The 24,653-nt window shown below is 48.3% G+C and overlaps 1 protein-coding gene across 2 annotated transcripts in view; it reads left to right on the top strand.

Annotated features, from left to right (window-relative positions):
• SGF29 (SAGA complex associated factor 29) overlaps positions 1-24,653 on the top strand; it is a 340,015-nt gene that overhangs the window by 186,968 nt on the left and 128,394 nt on the right. For both annotated transcript variants that reach the window (XM_069652089.1, XM_069652088.1), the window contains exon 8: positions 10,318-10,353. In XM_069652089.1, the coding sequence (XP_069508190.1) occupies positions 10,318-10,353 (36 nt within the window). The remainder of the gene's footprint in view (positions 1-10,317; positions 10,354-24,653) is intronic.

Raw genomic sequence — 24,653 nt, 5'->3', positions numbered from 1 at the left:
GGGGTGGGGAGCCCACGCCAACGACTTGACGATCAGCGGTCGTTGGTCTCCATCGGAGTCCAGACTACATATCAACCTGTTAGAGCTGAGGGCCATCAGACTTGCGCTGAAGGCTTTTCTGCCATCTGTACAAGGAAAGAATGTCCTGATAATGACGGACAACACAGTGGCCATGCATTACCTCAACAAAAGAGGAGGCGTAGGATCACTACCACTGTGCAGAGAGGCGATGCAGCTCTGGTTTTGGGCAATCCAAGAAGGAATCTCTCTATCGGCAGTTCACCTAGCCGGAGAGAAGAACTTGACAGCAGACGCTCTGAGCAGGCAGAGCACAGTCTCCCACGAGTGGGAACTAGCTCAGGAAGTCCTTCAAGAGATCTTCGCCCTTTCGGGAACCCCTCAGGTGGATCTGTTCGCCACCAGTGTCAACAGGAAGTGCGATCTGTTCTGTTCAAGGGAATTTCCCCCGAGAGGAGCTCTGGGAGACGTGTTCATAGTGGACTGGGAGTTTCCACTCCTGTACGCGTTTCCACCAGTCCCTGTCATTCCTCAAATGATCAGGAGGTTGAGAAGATTCCGGAAAACCATGATCCTAATTGCCCTGGATTGGGCCAGGAGAACGTGGTACCCGGACCTTCTAGACTTGTCCATTTGCCCTCCAATTCGACTTCCACTCAGAGAGAATCTGCTCTCACAGAAGGGAGGTCAGGTTCTCCATTCAGACATCAAAACCCTCAACCTTCACGCTTGGCTTCTGAAAGGCTGAGGTACAAGGATTGGGACCTCCCTGATGACGTTATGGAGGTGTTGCTTTCGGCAAGAAGGCCAGCAACAAAATCTTTATACCGCTGCCGTTGGAACAGATTTTGCAGCTGGTGTAGGGAAAAGAATACCGATCCCTTTTCATGTGGTACACCAATGGTTTTGTCCTTCCTACTTTACTTAGCGAATTCAGGCCTTCAAGTTGGCACCATCAAGGGCTATCTCGCAGCGCTATCCATCTTTAAGCGCACTGTGGAAGAACCATCCTATTTCAAGTTACCCTTGGTAATACAGTTTCTAAATGGGTTAACTAACGTTTATCCCCCAAGACCATTCCAGGTTCCCCTATGGGATTTAAATTTAGTCCTAACTTTCCTGATGGGCACACCTTTCGAACCACTCCACTCTTGTTCGTTAAGGTTTCTTACCCTTAAGACTGTTTTATTAGTAGCAATTACATCTGCTAGAAGGGTGAGCGAGTCACAAGCTCTTTCTTGTAAACCCCCTCATACAATCTTTCACAAAGATAAAGTTGTTCTGCAAGTGAAGCCTAATTTCCTCCCAAAGGTGGTTTCTGAATTTCACATCACAAAGAAGATTACCCTTCCATCTTTCTTTCCCCCTCCCCATCCGGGGAAAGAGGAAGAGAGGTTACACAGGCTGGACCCAAGAAGGGCTTTAAGTTTTTACATTAGTAGACTGGCTAGGATAAGACAAGCGACCAGCTGTTTGTAGGCTACGCAGTTCACAAGCTGGGGCTACCGATAACTAAGCAGACCATTTCCAGATGGATTATTTTAGCCATTTTGCAATGTTATAAACTGGCAGGAAAAGAGCCCCCTCAAAATTTTAGGGCTCATTCGACCAGAGGTATCGCAGCTGTTCGAGACATATGTGCGGCTGCCACATGGTCGTCCGTCCATACCTTTACACGGTTTTACAACTTGGATTCCTCCTCCAGTCAGGAAACTAGGTTTGGAAGGGCAGTATTGCACTCTATTCATCAATAAGAGGAAGCATGAAGTCAGTACTCCCACCTCCAATAACAGAATACTGCTATGGGAGCCTATCTAAGATAAGGAATACGTCGGAGGACACAATCCCTTCGAAGAACAAGTTACGTCTTACCTTGTAACGTTCTTTCGATGGGATGTTCCTCCGACGTATTCCTTATCGACCCTCCCATCCATCCCCGCAGTACTACTTCCCTTGTTGTTGCAGCTTACGCTCCTTCAGGGTGATTAGTCTAGTCCAGAAAGAATTATTGTGGGCTACAAAACGGAACTGAGCAACGGACGCTGCGCGCAGCCTTTATAGGCAGGATGACATCGACGTCGATACGGCGGCTGTCGAGGGACATCGACTCGGCGGATGTCGACGCGCAGCGCCCTCTAGAGAGAAAACATTTCCGAGGCCAGCAAAGCTGGAAAGAGATATCTAAGATAAGGAATACATCGGAGGAACATCCCATCGAAAGAACGTTACAAGGTAAGAAGTAACTTGTTCATTCTTCTGGACCAAGAAGGCCCACTTCTGTCCCTTTCACTTGTAACTAAACTGAAGTAGACCTTTTTGGCTCCTTTCATTTACTTGGACGTTCTGACCGAATCCCTGGTTCCATAGTTGAGGCAGGGAAACCCCTCTTAGAGTTAGGTTTCCTCTTTAGTTTGTCAATAAAAGTTTATGCCAACTAACATGCCACCTGTGTGTCGGTCTCCTTTTTCTATACCCTTACACACATTTAAAAGTAACAAAAATCCCTTGGGTGTAAATCTAGGGTCATACGAAAGTATCCCCATTGCACTGCATGGGTAGATGCCGTGTGCAATATGAAAAGGTTACCCAAACATATAACAGTCTGAAGGACTAGTCAGTTTCCCCATAACAAATGTGCAAAAAAGCCAGTCACCACTAAGAAGTCAGGACAAGGTGCAGAACAAAAGCAAATGGAGGAAAAGTTGCCTAAAAGAGAAAGCGTTCCTAACAAAATCCATACAAGGACCATGCCTTGTTCGCTTCTAATGAATCATGGCATTTGAAGTGCATGCACATTTCAGGTGGCAATCCTGGCAGCACTGACTCACCTTTGCTTCACTTCTGTAGTTGATGGAGTGAGGACCGTGTTGTTTGCATTGCTACAAAACGATATAAAAACAAGTCCTGCGTGTCTTTTCTTGTTGGTACCTATGACTTCTCCCGGTGCTCCAGGTGCTCCAGCATTATATTGGCACTAGTGGGTGTTGATACGTCCCTGTAAGCCCCTATGCAGTGTTAGGTAAGATTTTGGCCTTGGTGCTAAATCTACCTCACTTGTGAGAACCCCGGGACTTTTTGCTGGCTGGTAGATTTTTCACGATCCCTCAGTGAGTGGGAACCTTTTTTCACACTCACAGATCCTTTTACCCTTTATGGGTGTCATTTTTAAGACTCGCAATAGTGTCCTTTTCTCTGGCTAACCTTGTGAGAACTACAGTTCCAAATGGTAGAAAGGATAGTTCTATCCCTTCTACATTTTGTTAGGTGAAACCAGCACAACCCACTTTAGGTGGAGTGCTGGGGCGATACAATGTATCCCCTTTCTCACTAGCAATGTAACTATTCTGTTACAGGGAGAAGCTTATCGTAAATGGCTGGTGACAGTGAACCTTTTTACAAATTCGGTGCACCTTTACCACTGGCTGTTTTGACAGCTGCGGTAATGGCGCACCCATGGGTGCCTATTTTACCAAAATGCCACCTGTCTTCTTTTTTTGACTTTGTTTTGCGCTTCTTGTCCCTTCACCTGCCCTCCAGGGTAGGAAATTCCTTTGTGTGATTTTTTATCTTCGGCAGGAGACCTCGGGCAAGCCGGCCCAGGCTCCAGAGTGTCTTTGAAGGCAGAAAGCGAGAGTAGAGTCCAAAACTATGCAGCCCTTTGTCTTCCAACTTGCCTGCGAGAATCCAGTTCAAACGGGGAGGCTGACTGTCCTGAAAGAACTGCCAATCCCCCAAGTTTGAATGTTGCACGTCTGATTGATTCGCTGGGTAACTGCATAAAAGTTTGATCCTTTAAACTGAAGAGGTAGTGACCACTGGACCTGAATCCGAAGAGGAAGATGAAGAAACCGTGGCTTAGATGATTTCCAGCAACTGGAGAGCCTGCTGTTTAACCAGAGCCTGTTGTTAGTTACCCTTCCTTCCAAGCGACCTGGGGACTCCGAAAATGACAGCTCCGAACCACAGCATGGTGAGATCCACTAAACTCAGCGAGGCCTGCATTTTGAGCCATCCCACGACGTGCTGCGACCTTGCCGGGCTGCAATACACCAATGTCCTGGGACCTCGAGCTATTGTGCGGTGCATGGTATTCCAAACCGAGCCAAAACTTTGGTGGCATCCTGCTGGACCTCCAGAGACATGATTCCAGTTCTTGAAGACCCCTCACCAGAGTGCTGGACCAAATTAGCGATGAACTTCCAATCAGTGATATTCAGTTTTCTTCTGGCTCCAGAAAAAGGTACCAAAACCACAGAGCCACATCCAGCCACAAAGAAACTCTTGCCTGGAGCCTTCCCTGTTGATCCTTGCTGCAAGATCCCTTCCAAAGTCTTGTCTTCCATCTTCATGACAAAGAAATCCATCGACCTGGTTTTTGGCTGCAGATCCTGAAGTCTCCCCGGCTGCAACTCTTCTTCCGTGCTGATGTACTATGTTGGCTGGGGTATTTACCTACCTTAAACCTTTTTGATTCCTGTGTAGCTTTGGGGTGTTTCTTGTGATTGGGTGTCCTCTCATCCAGTTCACCCAGGCCCCTGCTGGAATCCTCCTATGGTGACTTCTCAGAAGTACCTGGAACCTTTCAACCTCTCCAAGTGTAATACTTACCTGTTTGAACAGTCTTCCTTAGGAACTAGTGAACACCCTGCCCCTGCTTCTGCCACTGAGATACACTCATGCTCCAAGAATAAGGGAAACATGTTCTAATAATTGGGCCTGTTGCCTAGAAAAGAGAACAAGTGTTTAAAAGTGGACTTACTTGTAAATGTGTTGGTTAGTAACTGTAACTTGAGAGTGAGCCATTATAAAAGTTCTTACTGAACTTGAATGTGTGTTGTGCCATTCTGAAAAGTATGGATATTTTACTCGCCTGTGAATTGGTTGTTCCTCTTCCCAAAAGTAATGCTGTTAGGTTTACTTAACTATTTCTTCCAGAATATTAGTGTGCAAGTTCACCAACTGGGACTTGCTTCCCCTGACCTGCTGTATAGCCTGTCTAAACTAAGTGTGCCCTGGGTTTTACGTACCTGGAATAACATGGAGTCATTCATAAAGTGTAACATTGGGTTTTGAATGGATTGTGTCCTCCAGCGTATTCCTCATCTTTGACATGTAATGTCCACAGCTCGGCTGCTTCGGAAATTTTTCGGCAGAGGGCACCCTGCATCGATGTCCCTCAAAGGCCTCTGTGGAGGGTGACGTCATCGGATGTCATAAGTAGCACGCACGGCGCCTGTAGCCTCAGTTCCATTTTTTCTGCAAACGTATTTGCTTAGTGGAAAACTCGGCACGTCTCATGCTTTTTTTAAAACCGATTATGTCTTCGTCGTCTACCCCGACCACCCCGAAGACGGGATTTAAGAAGTGTCGGGACTGCGACTCCAAAATGTCTATCACGGATCCGCATCACATTTGTCTGTGGTGTCTCGGCAAGAGCCACAACACGGATGACTGCTCGAAGAGTCAGTCGTTGACTGCAAAGGCCTTGCAGGAATGTAAGGGGGAAAGTAAAGGTAGGGAAGGTATCCAAGCCCTGTAAATCCTGGCCTGCTGGACTCTCCTCGTCGGAAGAGGTCCAATCGGTCTCGATCTAGGAGTGGTTCGCGCCACTCGTCCTTGTCAAGGCGGTCCAGGAAAAGGCACCATCGGGCGCCTTCCTCGTCCTCTTCGTCGGACACCTCCCCAAGACGGATGGTATGCCCATCTAAGTCATTGACCCCTGCGGAGTGGGATGCTTTCTGGGTGGCGGTGATGGAAATGTTTGATAAACATGGAACCGTCTTGACCGCGCCTTCTGACAAAGCCGGCAAAGAATGTTCTCGGCCGGATATTCGCACGCCTTCGGGCCCGGGTAAATGGCGTGATAAACACCGGGAGCCTTCGCGGCCCCGTTGCGACAAGGCCTGGGAAGATCACCTGAGAAGTGCCAGGTCAAGGTCTTCATCTCCGGTAAAAACCGGCAAAACCTTCGACACCCTCAAAACCCTTAAAGGCATCGACGCCATCGGTGCCATGCCCGTCGGGTGCGCCTGTTCGGTCTTCAACCCCGGTCAGACCCTCTACGCCATTGTCGACGCCAACGCCGTCGGAGCCATCGAGGCCATCAGCGCCAATTTTGCCAGTGAAGGTCTCTGCTAAGTCTTTGAGGCCTGTGGCTGATAAGAGGTTCACTCCTCTCCCGAGGAAGTATTCTTTTAAGTCCCTCACTGACATTTATGATGAGGAACAATCCGAGGATGAGGTTGTCCCTTTTGGTCTCCAGTATGGAACCGCTAATGCCCCCGATTGTCTCATTTCGGAGGAGAGTCGGATGGAGGATCTTCCTTGCACAATGCCAGCGGTATTGACACTTCCCCCGAGCTGGAGTTGGGCAAGCCGGACCCAGGGAAGCATGCCGACTCCTCATATCGAAGACGCATGTTTAGAGTTGTGGAGTATTTGGGCTGGTGCACGCCTCCTGTGCACTTTGAACAAAATGACCTTACGGATATTTTGTTTCAGGGTCCGTCTACCGACCCCTGTGTTGCCATTTCATATGGCCCTGCAGAAAAAATTGGGACGCCCCGGAAGCTACTCCGGCAGTGAACAAGTCTCTGACGAAGAAATACCGCCCATCCAGTAGCAACTCTGGCTACGTGTCCACTCACCCCACTCCAGATAGTTTGGTGGTCCAGGCAGCTATAGGCTACCTTGAAGCAGGCGGCGTTCCCTACAATCCCTCCTGATAGGGATGATAAGCATATAGATGGATGGGCACGCAAGGTGTTTTCTGCGGAGAGCATGGAGTTCAAATCGGCCAACTCTACTTGTGCCTTAGCAAATTTTTCGCACACTCTATGAAATTGCATTTAGTTCGCGACTGAGCATATTCCCGAAGGGGAAGAAAGGGATGGTTTTCTGGCTATTGTTCAGGATGGCAAGGATGCCATGTGTGAATCCCTTCAGTCTGGGTTGGACACTGCGGATAGTGTGAGCAGGTCCATTGCTACGATCTGACCATCAGCGGTCATTGGTCTCCATCGAGGTCCAAACTACACATCAATCTTTTGGAGCTGAGAGCAATCAGGCTAGCACTGAAGGCTTTCCTGCCGTCTGTACAGGGGAAGAATGTCCTGATAATGACGAACAACACAGTGGCCATGCATTACCACTGTGCAGAGAGGCGATGCAGCTCTGGTTCTGGGCAATTCAAGAGGGAGTCTCACTAGCGGCGGTGCATCTAGCCAGAGAGGTGAACACGGCGGCGGGCGCTCTGAGCAGGCAGCGCGCAGTCTCCCACGAGTGGGAGATAGCTCAGGAAGTCCTTCAGGTGATCTTTTCCCTTTGGGGAACCCCGCAGGTGGACCTGTTCACAACCGGTGCCAACCGGAAGTGCGAGAGGTCCTGCTCAGGGGAATTTCCTCCGACAGGAGCTCTAGGAGGAGCGTTCGTCATGGATTGGTCATTCCTGCTTATGTACACGTTTCCTCAGAGAGAGAGGCTGGGTTCTCCATCCAGAGGTCAGGACTCTCAACCTTTAGGCATGGTTTCTGAAAGGTTGAGAGATAAGGACTGAGACCTTCCAGATGGCGTAATGGAGGCGTTGCTTTCGGCCAGGCGTCTAGCAAAAGTCCCTGTACCGTTGCCGTTGGCGTAGGTTTGGCGACTGGTGCAGGGGGAAGAATGTTGATCCTTTTCAGTGTTCAATTCCGGAGGTTCTCTCATTCTTGCTTTCTTTAGCACATAGGGGTCTTCTGGTGGGGACCATTAATGGTTACCTACCAGCGCTGTCCATATTTAAGCGCTCATCTGAAGAATGTGCTTATTTTAAGATTCCACTGATCACTCTGTTTCTAAAAAGACTCACAAATGTGTTCCCGCCGTCGCCTTTTGAGGTGCCGGTCTGGGACCTTAATCCGGTCTTAAAGTTTTTTATGGGTGCTCTGTTTGAACCTTTGCACTCCTGTCCATTGAGTTTTTTGACCTTTTAGACAGTTTTCTTGGTTGCGATAACATCCGCTATAAGACTGAGCGAGTTGCATGCACTGTCTTCTAAGCCACCCTTTACTGTGTTCCACAAGGACTGAGTTGTATTGTGAGTGCGTCCTTCCTTCCTCCCTAAGGTAGTCTCTGACGTTCACTTAAGTCAGAAGGTTGTGCTACCCGCCTTCTATCCTCCTCCACACCCTAGTAAGACAGAGGAACGGCTCCATAGGTTGGATCCGAGGCGAGCGTTAAGCTTCTATCTTTCCAGATTGTCCAAGGTCAGAGTGGACAACCAGCTCTTTGTGGGGTACACTGGTCACAGGTTGGGCCAGGCTGTTTCTAAACAGACCTTGTCTCTGTGGATCATCCTCAATATTTCTGAGTGCTATGGACTTGCGGACAAAGACCCGCCTGAGGGCTTGAGGGCTCCTTCCACCAGGGGCATTGCTACATCGACAGCCCTACAGAGGGGTGTTCCTGTTAAGCACATCTGTGATGCTGCAATGTGGGCTTCCATCCACACGTTTGTTAAGCAATATTCCCTGGATACTTCACATGTTCAGCACATGGCCTTTGGGAAGGCTGTGCTTTACTCTGCCATTTAATTGGGTATATCTAAATTCTTCTCCCTCCTCCACCTTTGGTTACTGCTTTGGGAGTCTGTCAAAGATGAGCAATACGTTGGAGGAACATCCATTCGAAAGAACGTTACCAGTTGGTTAGTAACTTGTTCTTTGCTTTCCCTGGTCTCTTTTATACAGACGCTAAAACAGTCTTAGGTTTATACCTACCTTTAGGTTGCTGATCGCTCCTTTAAAAAGTATATGGGTTTTACTTACCTTGGGCTGCCTTGGCCCATCCTAAAATAAGTTAGAAAGTTATTGTGTACCTTAGTAGGTGTCCCACTGACCTGAAAGGCAACTGTAGTAGTATATTACAACATTAGCTTTTACATGTCTAGAATCGCTCTGTGCTATAGTTTTTGTAGATGTAGCAGAACTTGGTCTGCCTGATGCAATCCTAAATTAGTGTGAAGAGTTCTTGCTTACCTTACTCTGTGTTCCACTGTGCTGAAAAGCAACTGTAATTGAATATTACACCAAAAGGTTTTACCTAGTTATAATTCTGTGTTATCCTGAATGTGGTTATAAGTTTCTACTGTTCCTTGAATGAGCTATTCAGAAATGTATACTTGCACGTTAGTTTACTAAGTGATTCCTTAACTGGGTGTCACTGCACAACTGCTAGGGTCTACTACCCTTGAGTTACTGAAAGTAATCATAAAGTAACTTATGGTTTTACTCCCCATGAATAGGTGTGTCCTTTACTAAATGTGTTTGATAAGGTCTGACTTGCCTAGAAATACTGTTAGTTTTCTGAACAAGGTTTATGCTTTGGTCTGTGTACCTTCAAGCATTGTGTTGTGTATTTATAACGTGTTTATGATCGTATGACCAAGTACTTACCCCTCCCACCCCTCAAGATTTATCTTGGCCTAACTTGTATTTATAATAAACCTTTCTTTTTTATAATGCTTCTGGTTGTCTATGTTTCTGTTGAACCCTTGGTATACTACCAGTTCTGCGTACCTTCCCACAGCCCTCTCTCTCCCTCCTAAAATAAGTCTAGCTGCTCTGTCTATGCTACCATATACTCGGGTGATACAGCCTTATACGAAGAGTGGAGTCTTGTACTGTCTCAGTTGAATGGTTTTACTAAGCCCTTAGTTGGACTTGGGCTTAACAAAAACTGTTGTAATATGCAGCACTCAAATTTGTGTTCATACAGGTAGGCTGAACTGACATGAATTTTGCAGTCTAAAAATTGGCTGTGTCTGCTCCGGCTTCAAACTTTAAATGCCAAGGGCCTTGGCAGCACATGTTCATCTTCCGTTCTGTGTGGGGCACAGACTTCACACTAGGCTCCAAGCAGACAAGCAGTGGTTTTCAATTTAGGGTGCAAGTTAATGTTCTGACTCTTTGTCTAAGTAGAGAATGTTTGTTTGCAAATTTGGGTACTGAATAAATATGTGGCTTAGTCTGTGATTTGCCAACTCGCCACAGCTTCTTGGCTTCATGACGTACTTAAGCTTGCCTGTCTGTAAAAGGGGTCATCACTAGGCTGTCACTGTTGCATGTTCTGTGTATTTTGCAAACGTACCACTGATGTCTACATGCATAGAATCCAGACAAGGACTGCGGCTCATTCTGCACTAAATTAAGAGGTCCTGTCCTCTCATTGAAAATGGGTACAGATGGGGATAATGTTTAAAGACTGTTTTTAGATAGTGCCCTAAACCTCTGATATCTCACTGTCTTTGCTTTCTCTTCACAGGTACGAGGTTGACGACATTGATGAGGAGGGAAAGGAGTAAGTGTGGGTGTCTGCGGTATTTGGGTTACACCTAAAAAAAGCAGTGTGTGTGTGTATATTTGGGTCGAGGATCAAAAATGTTTACATGACCAGTGCTAGGTTCAGTGTATCTGAAGCAGCCTGTTTATAGTGCCAGTGATTGGCTCTTGGTATATTAGGAGAGAGGAGGCATGTTTATAAAAGCATGGTTGGAGTTATTACCATATGATAGGTTATTTATAATGCGCTTAATACCCAGAGGTTTCTAAGCTCGGACCGAACCTGTGGTGCTCCGTGTCGTCTTGCTTCCAAGGTGAGTTTGTTGCCCCTGAGAGATGCTCCCAAGACTCTTATAGCTTTGAATGGCCCCTCTTCTTTTCCTCCTTGAAAATTATACACTGCTCCAGTAAGCCACAAAACCTTGCTTTATCTGTGCTAGGACGTTTCAAAGAACATAACACACACACACAAAATCTGCATTGTCTGTAAAAGTAGGTTTATTTAAAAAGGGCCAACATAAGTGCCGAGGCAAGAATATGCATAATATTCACTTTTGATTTTGCTCTCCTTTTGAAATAGTGCAGAACATACATGAATAGCAGACTTCTTCCCAGACCACTGCACCATCATGGCCAAATTGTGTAGACTATGTCAATCCTACTCTTCGCTCCAATCCATTTCCCCTATGAGGACCTCAACTCCCTCAACCATGACCCATGATCTTGTTATTCCCTTTTGAACCTGAAACTCTTCATTCATTACAGCCACTACCACTGTATCCAGACTCCACCCCTTTAACAGTAGAAAATACTTCCACACCACTCACCTAAAACACTTCTCTACTCACCAAACTGGACTACTGTCTGCCTACTTCTTGGTTTCACACACTACTCTTTTGCTCCTGTCAACAAAATCCCTAACTTTGTGTCTCATAAGTGTTAGGTAAGATTTTCAATTATGTGATAAATCTTCCTCACCTGTGTCAACCCCAGAACATTTAGCTTGGACTTGGTGTTTAATTTCTCTTGTCCCTTTGTGAAGGGGAATCTTTTCCCCTCTCACCTAGTCTTTTACTATTTGTATGGGTGACCTTTTTACGTCTCTCCATAGTGTATGTTTGGATTTATAGTTCTGTATAACATTTGGGCGGACTGCATTTTCCTATGGCAGCACACAGCACCTTAAGGGGAGTGTTGCTTGCTTGCCCCTTGGACTTCCCTTTATTTTTTTCTTTTAATGTACTTTGGGTGAACTACTGTTCCCAAGGGTACAGAGGGATTCTCATGCCCTTTACATTTTATATGTGAGACCAACACACCCCACCTTATTTGGAGTGCTGGGGAGATGCATGGGTATCCCCTTTCTAACTTGCCTCCTAACGTGTGTTAATATGGCAAGGTAACTCTTGAGGCTGGTGGCAATTTATCTACTTTAATTACTTTTTAGTTAATATTACTAGCAGGCTGTCAAACCAGCTGCAGTAATGCACAGAAAGGTCACCATTCTGCTAGAATGGTGGCTTCTTTCTTTTTTCAACATTTTGAGTCTACTTGTGCAGATAAGTGCTGGTAGGGGACTGTAGGGCTACAGAAAACAGTCCCCAGGTACAAGGGTTGCCAGGGAGGCAGTGCGGGTGTGCAGCTGGCGGGGCTTGGGCCCGAGAACAGAGGGATGGCCAGGTAACCGGTGCAGTATCAGCCAGGAATTCAGCAGGGGAGGGGGGGAGAGAAAGCAGAGGCAAAGCGGAAGGTTTTGAGGTGCTTCCGGAACCGGAGATGGTCCTCCAAGTTTAACGGAGGCAGGAAGGCTGTTCCAGAGGGAGGCCCCTGCCGACGACAGAGATCTACCGCCCACTCGTTGCTTGGAGAAGCGACTGACCCTGAGGGAGTTGGAGGCGGATGAGCGAAGAGTTCGAGAAGGAAAATATTTAGGAAGACAGAGTTGAAGATATTTCGGCCCCAGGCCCCAGAAGGCCTTGTGGACAATGCAGAGGGTTTTGAACTTAATCCTCGCAGCCACTGGGAGCCAGTGCAGAGATTTCAGTCCTGGAGGGATACAATCCCTGGGCTTGAGGCCAAGGACAAGTCTCGCAGTCCTGTTTTGGATAAGTTGCAGAGGGCGGAGAATAGAGGCAGGTAGTTTCAAATAGAGGCTGTTACAGTAGTCCAGCTTAGAGAGAACCAGGGCTCTGGAGACGGTGAGCTTCTGGCGGGAAGGAGAGGAAAGGGAGAATACCTCTGAGGTGCAGCTGGTAGTGTGACTTCTTAGAGACGTCAGAGATGTGAACGAGAGAAGGAGTGTGTGGAGTCGAAGATGACCCCGAGGTTTTTAGCCTTGCAGGTGGGGGCAAGAAGAGGGCCAAGAGAGGCCGGCATGAGAGCAACAGGGAAAGAGGGAGTGGGTGTACACCACTCCTGGATAGCAGAAAGACATTCAGAGATGAGAGAGGGAGAGGAGGAGGCCGAGGGCCCATACCCAACGATGTAAAGCATCTATGGAGCCTTCTTCAAAGTTCCTGAACACTTTCTACTAACTCTGAAGTCTGTACTTGGTGAAGGAGACATCTTCTGGAATTCTGACATTCCTGCATCTGAGCCTCATCCTGATCTGCCTACTGTTGGCTCCTAGACCACTAGGTTCCCTCTTCTACCTATGAGATAACTCATGCCCTAAAATATGGAAGGACTTTAAAAGTATACGCCTCTTTGTTGAAAAGATCACACGGGTTACTTACTTGTAAATGTGTAACATTGATTCCTAAACAGAGTGGGGGTTATTCCGAGTTGGGCGGTAGCCATGGTGCTATTAGCACCATGGCTGCCTCCCAAACCGGGTCCGGTCTGGCAGAATGGGGACTTACCGGGTCATTCCAACCCTGGAGGACCCGGTAAGTCCCCATTCAACCAACCATTCCCCATTCCCATTTGAGCCCTCATAGGGCTCGATAGGAATGGGGAAGGCGCTAATAACGGTACCGCAAATTGGGGTACCGTTATTAGCTCCAAGGTCCCTTAACGGGAACCGCAGAGAATGTGTCGTCAGACCACCCGCTCCTGCTGGGACCCGCTAAGGGACCTTGGAATTGGGCGGTAAGGGTTTACCGGCACCGGTCTCCTTACTGGTGCCCGGGTAACCCTTACCGCCCACCTCGGAATGACCCCAATAAGTTACAAAGTGTCCCTAAAGTTCTTACTTACCTTTTTGAGGTGCTTGTTTTCCCTCTAAGAAAAGTATAAGACATGATGTACTTAATTTGAAATATGTTTCACTCTTCTAGAAAATAATTGCGTTGGTTTTGTTTTATTATTCTGAAACTGAATGAGTGTAAAAGCTTACCAATAAGGCTTACGCACCTTGAATAGCTGTTGCCATTCTAAAAGTGTACCATTGGGATTTGATTACCCTGTTTTAGAATTGTATTCCACACTTCTGAAAAGTATCATTGGTAAACTGCCTATTGCTGCATTAGAAATAGTGTTAGAGTTTATATACCAATAGCATTTTACTTACCTTATATAGCTGCTGCCATTCTTCAAAGTGCAGCATTGGCTTGTGCTTACCTTGAATTGCTTAAATGCACTTCTAAAACAGTCTTACTGAGCTATTAGCTATCCATGAGTAGCTGACTGCCCCTCTGAAAAGTATGAGTTATTTTACTATATTTGAACTGTTTTAAAAAGTAATAGAAGTGTTACTGATTCCATTCCTAACATGTTTCAAAGTCTATACTTGTAACAGTGTTGACTTAATTTATTTATTTAGCATTTATAGAACGCACCAAACCCGTAGGTATCTGGGCGCTTGAAAGCAGGTAATGAGGTACATTCAACAGTACAAAAAACATATATTATGATGGACATATTTACAGGCATAGGATAATTTACAGATGCATAGGAACCGTAAGTCAAATAATCAATGATATTTACATGTGCATCACCTAACTAGGTGATTCTTCAAACTGAATAACACTGTATGACCAATAGGGTCTGCTGCCTTTTTGTTACTTACTGTATTCTGAAAGTCTAACTACTTTGGTTTTACTCGACACGTGTAGCTGATTGCCATTCTAAATGTGTATTATTAGGTTTTACTCGACTTGAACTGCAGATTGCTGCTCTATATAAGGTTATATTTTGGTTTGCACACTAAAGTGGTGTTGGTTTTTATAATTGTGTTTATGAATCATGATATAGTACTTACTTTTCCAAAGATGTATCTTTGCCTACATGTATATAAAATAAACCAATATTTTTACGATACATAAGTGTATCAGTGTTTCTTTGGACCCTTATGTATGCTATACTTTCTTTATACCCATCTACAGCCCTCTATCCCTCCTACGATAAGCCTGACTGCTCTGTCCATGCTACCAACTTAGCAGGTGCTACATCCTTATACTAAGAGTTGGAGATTATGTATTGCCTGCTAGTATGGTTTTTTTAAAGCCCCTAGGTGGACTTTAAAAAAACTGTCCTAACAGTACCCCTTTCTGCCTTCCGACATCCTCCTCCATCTCTACTGTCACCATGCTGGATGGCTCTCCATTCAAAACTGTTCTTTAAAATCTTGATGCTAATCTATACATCTGTTTGTGGTCGTGACCCCTGGTAAGGCAGTTTCTGTACAACCCTGCTACTTCCTCTGTGAGGCCAGCATGGAAAGGGAAGAGGAGCTCTGAACGGAGCCCTACCTTCCCTTTCCATGGTGGCCATCTTTTGAAAAGTCTTTTCATTCCATGAATGGGACGCTGTGAGGCGACCTGTTAACGGAACAAAAATACTTTAAACTAGCCCCAGCCCATGCCCATGGGATGGGTGCTAATGGCGTTAAGCACCTGTTCCTGTTCCAAGGGCTGGAACGGGTGCTAACATGCCAGGGCCCTCGTTAAACGCTTTTGTTTCGCTGTCGCTTAAACGTCTGCTTAACGCCATATTATGTTATGCATATAGACCTATATCAGTTCAGATGAGTATTTGGGCACATAGTACACAGTATTAAATACCCATTATATGTAACTATAATTTCTGATGCTTGTGAATCTGCTTAGAATCGCATGCTGTGCATATAGTCAAACATCTAGTGGTAATAGCGGGGTATTGCATCTTGTCTTTCGAGGATCGAAAGGGGACGTTGACATGGGCGTGCCTGTAACACTATCCCTAACGTGATGTGTAGTGTACTCAAATTCCCTCACGCTTCGAGGTCCCTCAGATTGTTTTTTTCCGCCCAGCTAGCTGGTCGCCTTATGCGGAGTTCGTAAAATTGCAAATTAAAACCTTTGTCCACGACCTCCGGTCCATTATATGTTATTCGTCCCCTTGATCGACGACTGATTTTCAGCCACCGCGGAAGACAACCCCAGTCTTCGACGGCAGGTTCTCTGGTCAACACTGTCGACCGTGTGACTGGGCTTTCCTCCCCCACCTATACAGTAGGGAGAGACCGGGGGTCTCTATTTCTTTACAAGAATGTATTTCCTTCTCCCCTCTCTTTGCCCCTCTGGTTTTGCCGTCGCCATAAACCTGAGCTATGGACAAGACACCTTTAAAATGTTGCCCTTCTTGTAAAGGCAAGTACCCTTGGAAAGACACACACCGGAGGTGCAATAAGTGTCTCCCTCGAGAACACCACAAGGCGTCCTGTCTGTCTTGTCCGCTCTTGCGTCCTAAAACGGTCAAAGAGCGTTGAGTTGAATGGTGGGCGGCCTATGCCATGATGCAGGCCAAAGGTAGCTCCCCCGCCACCACAGGTGCCGAGAGTGACGAGGAGTTAAGCGACAGCCGTAGCTCTGATACGGATACCATCGACCTTTCATCGGAGCGACCACGCTCCGACCCGTCCAGTCCCGGCAGGCAGACAGGCCGATTGGTTCTGCTATCGGGAGTGTACATCCCGGCGACGGGGTTGCACCCACTACTCATAAAGGCAAGCACACAACCGCCTGACGGATTCGTCAGGACGGTCTAAGAGGCCAATGGGTATACCAAGCTCCTCGACGGAACCTGCCGATCCACGCGGTCGGCAGCCCTCCATGCAACCCCCTAAGCGGCATGCGTCCGGGCTCTCCACTGACGAGGGCGTCGGCACCAAAATTCATAAGGCCGTCGAGACGCTGCTTAAAAGCGTGCCGACGCATATGGTTTCGGCATCGTTGAAATCTACGGCAAAGCCGCTTCAACAGCCGAAACACCTCCCAGAGACGTTGAACACCCGCGAGAGTCTCGCAAAGATTGTTTCGTCGGCCAATAAGCCCAAAGACAGGTCGAAAGACACGTCCACACGCCAGGAAAGGCAAGAAGACTATTCTGAGAGCCCCCAACCTTTACCTAAAACTCTCTGATATACCTCAATGTTCTAAGCAGGTAGATCCCCAGGAGGAGCTCTTTCCCCCTCTGGACCCCTTTGGCTCCTCTTTATGGACCAGGCATAGGTTTGAGGGGTGTATGAATAGGCTTGCAAAATTTGTAGACCTTTCAGAACTGTTTACTATGCTAAAAGGCCTAGTGAGGAAGACCTTTACCCCTCTGTGTCAAAATTTCAGAGGATTTCCTGTCCTCTTCATGAAAAGGGGTTTGATTTGATGGATCAGGAAGTGGTTCCTCAGGACCCCTTTTTGCAAGAAGATGATCCCTTTGAGGACCTCACTGACCACGTCCCAGATTGGGGGGTGGGGGGATGAGCCACCAGTGGATAACCCACCATGGCTGTCACCTACCCAGACACAATATGTATTTGTTTGTTTGTTTGTTTATTTTGTTTATATAGCGCTCCAGACCCGGGAGTAAAAGGGCGCTTAAGGATAGGTTACAAGGCACAGTAAATAAAAATTGCAATGATACATTTGTAAAGTTATGTACAGTATATACAGTCAGAGGTAATTAGATATACAGTTGCAGCATTTATGCATGTACAATATATACAATTTGTTGTGGGCTAAATCAAACTAAGGTTGGTTCTTATTCGGTAACCATCCAATGACAAGTTTCCTGAATAGTTGGAAGGATTTGGTCAGTTTGATGTTCAGAGGCAGGGTGTTCCAGAGTTGAGAGGCGAGGACCGTGAAACTCGAGCCGCCGGCTCTTTTAGAGTTGAATCTGGGCACTGTGAGGCATAGAGTATTGGAGGATCTGGTGATTCTGGTGGTTGGCTTCATGGTGAATTTGCTAGTGAGGTAGGGAGGGACTAGGTGGTTTAAGGCTTTGTAGGTAAGGCACAGGGTTTTTAAGTCAATTTTTTGTTGAATGGAGAGCCATTTGCATGAGATTCTAGTGGCAGAATGTGCTCATGCCTAGAGAAGTTTAATGCTGCTCGTAGCGCATTATTTTGGAGAACCTGTAGTTTATTGATGATAGATTGGTTGGCACCTAGGTAAAGGCTGTTGCAATAGTCTAACTTGAATTGTATGAGAGCCCTAGCCAGCGTGAGGCAGCTACTGGTGGATAAAAAAGTTCTGCAGGCTCTAATTGGTTTCCCCGGTGTAGGCGGTGGCTGAAGCGGTCGTGTTTACTTGTTTAGTGAGGTTGGTATTGGCGTCAAGATAAAAGCCAAGGGTTTTCACATTTTTAGCGATGGGGATAGTGTTGCCATCGATAATGATGTTGGTGTAATCCGGGCTAAGTTTCTGTAAGTTATTAGGTGATCCGACAAGGAGAAGTTCGGTCTTCTCATCATTCAAGCAGAGGCCATGTGTGGCCATCCATGCCTGAATGATGGAGAACATTTTGTTGATCCTAATGACGTCAACACTGTAGTTACCAGAGATGGTGAGGAGTATCTGGGTGTCATCCGCGTAGTTGGTGTAGGTGACACCCAGATAGTCCAGTTTGTCAAAGAGAGGCTTTGTAAAGATGTTGGATAGGGTGGAGGAAACACAGGATCCTTGTGGGACGCCGCAGGTGACTGGGATGGGGTCTGCTGTTGCCGCGGATGAAAAAACCCTCATGGTTCTGTTGATCAAGAAGGACTGTATCCACATGACAGCAGAGGGGGAGAAATGGGCAGCGGAAGAGAGGTGGTTGCAGAGTATTTTATGGTCGACCAGGTCGAAGGCTGCTGAGAGGTCTAGGAGGAGTCGGATGGCATCCTTGCCTTTTGTCTTTAATGGCATCAGTCTGGCTTTTGAGGTCAACAAGGGCAATTTCTGTTCCATGTTGAGGTCGAAAGCCAGATTGACGCAATCCTAACAGTTGGTTGGTCTCTAAGTAGTCCTGAATTTGCAGGTAGGCAACTCTATCAAGGATTTTTAGCAAGAACGGAACCTTGGTGATAGGCCTGTAATTAATGGGAATGGCTGGGTCTAGAGATTGTTTTTTTAGAAGAGGGAGAACCCATGATTGTTTCAGGTTATTGGATACTGAGTTGGTGGCGAAGGATAGGTTGATTAGCTTGGAGATGAAGGGGGATAGGTCTCTTGCTTTGATGATCTGGACGGGGCAACTATCTCCTTTGCAATTTGACGGTTTGAGGGATGTTATAATTTTTTGGACTTCTGGTATGGTTACCTTTTTGAATGTGAAACCAGTGGTGGTTGGTATGCTTGGGGTGGATGGGTTACTGTTGGAAAGTTGAAGTCGCTTGGCCTCAATTTTCGTTTGGAGGCCAGTAATTTTATTAGCAAGGGCATTTTGGATGCTTGTGCACCAAGGTTTGTCTTTCACAGACGTATCCGTCGGAGGGTTAGGATTTTCTAAATCCTTTAGGATGGTGAAGAGTTCTTTAGTGCAGGATGCTGCGTTGTTTATTCTGACGTTGTAGGCTTCCTTCTTGGTGCGGATTATCTCCTTTTGGTAAAGGTAGGAAATGGTCATGAGATTGGATTTATTTTCAGCTGATGGAGTTATTTTCCATAGGGTTTCCATCTTGGCTTTCTTTTTTCTAAGTAATTTTAGTTCAGGTATATGCCAAGAGTTCAGATGAGCTCTAGGTTTGCCTTTGCGTAACTTTAGTGGGGCAACAGCGTCAATGGCTTTGGTCATGGCGTCATTGTAGGTACTGACTAGTAGGTTGAGGTCAGTGGTGGCAGGGAACGTGTTTAGGATGGGGAGAACCAGTGGTGTAAGGGTTTCCACGGTAATGTTGCGCTTGTTTCTGGTCAGACAGGCAGGTGCGAGGGGGCACTGTTTGGGGTTCTGGTTGTTAATGCTAATGTCAAATTATATGAGGAGATGGTCAGTCCATAGGAGGGGTTGGGGGGCTTTGCAGGTGATATTGCAATTGTGGGCAGCGAGCCAATCGATGGTTCGGCCTTTCTGATGGGTGGGTAGAGTAATGAGTTGAGTAAAGTCGTGTTCAGAAAGGGCATTAGCAAGGGAGGACGCAGGAGTGTCATTGGGGTCATTGTACCCCAGGTTGAAATCACCTAAGATGATGTTTTGTGAGTGAGGCTTGGCGTTCTCGGCTATGAGAGAGGTGATGTCTTCCTCGAAGGTACCTGTGGGACCTTGGGGTCTATATATTAGTTCCAAAGTGATAGTACTCTTCGGGGTGGTTTGTATTTTAATGGTGAGGTGCTCGCATGATTTTAGTGGAAGGGAGGTAACAGATCTAATGTCGAGTGAGGATTTAAATATAATAGCTACACCTCCTCAGCGAGCATTGGGTCTGTCGGCCCTGAGGATAGTGTATTTGTCGGGAACCGCGAGGGTTAGATAGGGACCTGCTGCATCATGTAGCCAGGTTTCTGTAGTGGCAAGGAAGTCGAGATCAGCTGAGAGGATAATGTCAGCGATTTCGGTGGGATGAGCCACAAGGGATCTGACATTGAGTAGAGCACCTTTCAACGAGGCGATGTCGTTGACGTTGGTGGTGATCTTGTTGATGGCCTTAGTCCTAAATGTTGCAGGTGATTTATTAGGTAAGGTGTGAGATCTAGAGCCTAGTCTATTGTTACGGGTTGTGAGGTTAGGGTTGGCTGTGGGCCAGTATTCTGGAGACTTGAGGGGGTTCGGATTGGTATTGGTGTGGACATATTTAGTGGTGTTAGGAGAGTTGGATAGGGGGTTGTCTAGTGTGGCGCTGACTTTGGCGGTGTGGTATGAATGGGCACTGGATCCTCCCGCATCTCCACCTCTTAGAAAAGCATCTCCTATAGATGACTAGATGACATTTAATGCCATTCTGAAAAAAGCAGCCGAACATTTCCAGATTGCCACGCAAGAGGCGGTGCAAGACTCTGACTTTTTGGAGGATATTCTGAAGGAGAAGCCACCTGCTAGTCAGGTTATACCTTTACTAAACTCTATTAAAAGGCGTATCGCCCCTTCTTTACTGACACCATCACAAACAAAGGCTGTGAAACTACAGGTGGAGAAACATGTTTGCCCCTCCCCTACAGACCCTCTCTACATTCGGGGACATGCCACCCCAGATTCCCTCGTGGTCACTACAACTAGAAAAAGGGTGGGGGTACCCTTGTCCACGGGTGAGGCACCGTCGGACAAGGACTGCAAGAAACGGTATGCCCTAGGAAAGCGTGTCACTACTGTGGCAGCATATTCCGCCAGGATTGCCAACAATACCAAGCTGTTGGCCAGCTATTGCGATGTTCAGTGGAACCTGCTACAGGAGGGCCTCGACCTCGCTGAACCAGTACGTTCACGTTTGCTCACGGTTGTATCGGAGGGTAGACGGGTAAATCATAATATCCTTAAGAACACCATAGATGCTGAGGAGACAGCAGGGAGAACTGGCCCATGGTACCCTTTTGAAGAGGAATGCCTGGTTAAAAAAATTCAAGGTTCAAGCCGGAAACACAAGCGTCTCATCAACAAACCGGTGGAGGAATGTAACCTGTTTGGTAAAGCTGTAGATGAGGCGCTAGAAATTGCGAAAAAAGAACATGAGACTTTGAAATCTTTAAACCAGATCACTCAAAGGCCCTTCCAGCAGCGAGGTGGGAGTTCTCGCCGCTCCTTTCGCAGACAGTCCTTCCCACGTTCCCCACATGACCAATATGGAACGGGTAACGCATGGTCCTCAGGACAGGGGTCTGCTGCCTCAAATCAGTATCCGCCTAGAGGACAGGGCTGTGGCAAAGGAAGGGGTCACAATGCCACCCCTAGAGGCTCCCCGGCCTCCAATCAGAAATGACTTGAAGATCCGGGTCCCCTCCCATGCCTCCCTGGTCGGGGGTGTATAACATCATTCTTACACGCATGGGAGGTGATTACCACAGACCAGTGGGTGCTCAAGTCCTTCACCCACGGTTATTGCATCGAGTTAAGCAGGCCACCTCGATTCAGACCACCGAAGTCCAGGCGTCTAACACCGGAACACCTGAAGATCCTGCTGCTAGAGGTCAAAATCCTGCAGGAAAAGGGCGCAATCGAAGTCGTCCCCATTCTACAGGTAAACAAGGGTATTTATTCAGTGTACTTCCTTGTACCCAAAAAGGATCTCGCCATGCACCATGTGCTAGACTTGGATCCAGCAAACAAATGTTTCAAACCACAAAAGTTTTGAATGATAACGCTGCAAGAAATAATCCCTCTGCTAACACCGGGGGATTACATGGCAACATTGGACATGAAAGATGCATACTTTCATATTTCAATGTTGCCGGCACACAGGAAATAACTAAGGTTCATGATGGAGAACAAACCCTATCAGTTCAAGGTCCTTCCCTTCAGCATTGCCTCAGCCCCAAGAGTATTTACAAAGGTGCTGGCAGTTGAAGTAGCTCACCTGCACAGGCAATCCATCCCAGTTTATCCTTACCTCGACGACTGGCTCATAACGGAACTCTTATGGAACATGCTTCTCCAGCATGGGGTCTGGCATGGATTCACATGCTCATGAATATTCCTCGTCGTCAGGCTGGGAATCCTCGGTAAAGAAAAAATCAGTATCAGTTTCGTTTCTGATCTGTCTTTCGTAGTAGCAACCAATCACTGATCTCTGCGTCATACTGACCAAAGCCAATGACTGCCCTCTACCTAAGCCCCGCCTCTGGCAGCCATCTTCAGATTTTTACCGCACGTTCAAGTGTTGGGCGTCCTCGTGCTTAGCTCTCGAGCTTTTACTGCGTGTTTCGCGCTTTTTCAGGTGAATTTTCAAATTTTTTCGGTTAATCGAGCCTCAAGCTCCACCGTTTCTACTCCCGTTAACGGCTACTCGTTGCGGGATTTTCCTACGCCCCTCAAGGGTGAAGATTTCGTCGAATCAACTTCTTGGAGGATTCCAGAAGATTTGCGGCCTACTTCGAGATGGCCCAGGATGCGAGTTCGTCGCCCGGACCAAACTGTTTCGCAGCTGCCCTAGATGCGGGCTGCAGAATGTGTTTAAGGAAGACGAACATTTGCGATGCCTCTACTGTCTTCATGGGGATAAGACTCATGCAGAGAAGAACTGCCAGTTCTGCAAGAACTTGTCGGAGCGGACCATGAGTGACCGTCGATCCCGTCTCGCAAGATGGTTGGAGAAGGGCTCGACGGGTGAGAAGAAGAAGAAAGGGTCCGAGCGGGCTTCTAAGTCCTGTGCGGGCGCCCCGGCGACGGGGGCCCAACACCAGGCCGAGCACCGCGAGTCCGCTGGCTCCGGGAGCGCCGAAAGGTCGGGCTCTTCGGTCGCCAGGCAGGGCGCACCTTCCCCGGCACCGTCAACCAAGAGCCAGCGTTCCGGTTCGGGGAAGAGGAAGTCCGAGACCCCGGGTAAGCTTCGGGAGAAGCCCCGTCCGATCTCGGAAGAGGGGGAGCGAGGCGTCGCCCCTTCCCCGAAGGAGAAGGCCCGGGACGCACCTAAGGTGGTGAAGGCCCCTACCCAGCAGGCAAAGGCCTCTATCGAGGCGATCGCGGCGTGTCTGGCCAAGCCGGCAGAGACCCCGCCAGTGGAGTCTGCCTCCGGGACTAGAGTTTCGCTGCCCCCAAGGAGGGAATCCTCTTTTCAGCCCATCGTCGTGGCCGCCATGGTGAAAGAAGCGAGGGGGGGCACGGTAGCCTCCTCGAGCTCGGAGTCAGCCTCGGAGGAGGAACTGACCGAGGCAATGAGGAACCTCGAAGTTCAATTCGAGAAGGTTCGATCCCGTAAGGAAGATCCTCGGGAGATAACCGAGGAAGACGACGATGGCGAGGAAGAGCAGCCTTCCCTTCCGGCACGGCCGGAACCTAGGCATCAGGATGGCTCGGCGGCCATTTTGTCTGCGATCCAGTCCTTATGATCTGAGATAAGGACGAGATTCCCACGCCCCAGGCCGGAGGACCCGCAACCTGGCCCGTCGAGAAGTCCTCAGAACAAACGACGGAGGACCCAACCCTCTCCTCCGCTTGCCCCCGTAAAGCCTACAGTTCCCTCCTTATCCTCCCACGAGTCAGGAGATGACGGTGCGTTGGGCTCGATGACGGGTTCTGAGGGCGACGACGACAGAACGGGTCTCCCGTCTCCCGTCGCACGGGCCTCGCCGCCCGACGAGATTGGTTCATTCCACGCCATGATCGCCAGGGCGTCCGAATTGTTCCAGCTCTGCCCGGAGGAGCAGAAAAAGGAAGGTTTCCTCTATCAGCGCCGGGAGGCCAAGAGGAAGACTGTCATCGCGGTGCCTCTAATCGATGACATCTGGGAGGAGGGCCTGTCGGTTCTCAAAAACCCCTCCACGGCACCAGCCAAACGGGACCGGTACGAAAAGAAGTACCGGGTCCCCGAAACCGCTCCCCTGTGCCTCAGGGCCCAGCCAACGCCAGACTCGGTCGTCTCGGCGGCGGCGAAGAAGAAAGCGGTGGGGTCAGGAGCCTCGACGTCAAATTCCCCGCCGGACAGCGAGGGAAAGAAGTTGGACGCCATGGGGCGGCGGGTCATATCGTCGGCGGCGACGACGATCAAAGCGGCCAACGCCCTGGCGATCGTGGCCCGTTACAAGAGGTCCGAGGCCCTGGAAATACTGCAAGAGGGCGAGGTGGCGTCGGACCACGCCATAACGGTGGCAACCGATATTGCTGATACCGGGTTCCGCCAGCTGGGCAACGGTGTTTGCCTACAACGACAGGGTTGGCTCCGGGCGACCGACTTCCGTCAGGACGTCCAGACCAGGGTGTTGGACATGCCGTTCGACGGCAGCAACTTGTTCGGGAAGGCGGTGGACGAATCCCTCCAAGCCATAAAAACGGACACTGAGACGGCCCGCGCCCTAGGAGCCCTTCAGCAACGACGGCCCTTTCGGAGCTCCGGAGGCAGACAGGGTGCCTCCAAGGGATCCAGCGGTGGCTCGTCATCCTACCGCCAGGCGGCACGCTCCTCGTCTCAGGAGGCCTACAGGGGTCGCGGCAAGCAGGGAGCGCCTCGCCGCCGTCGGCAAGGTGGCCAGGGCGGCAAGGCCACCACCTCCAAGC

The sequence above is a fragment of the Ambystoma mexicanum genome, chromosome 3p (genome assembly GCF_040938575.1).
Source record: "Ambystoma mexicanum isolate Mex_15411 chromosome 3p, UKY_AmexF1_1, whole genome shotgun sequence".
NCBI lineage: Eukaryota > Metazoa > Chordata > Amphibia > Caudata > Ambystomatidae > Ambystoma > Ambystoma mexicanum.
Note: the sequence above shows the minus strand (reverse complement) of the source record. Positions and strands in the feature narration are given on the sequence as shown.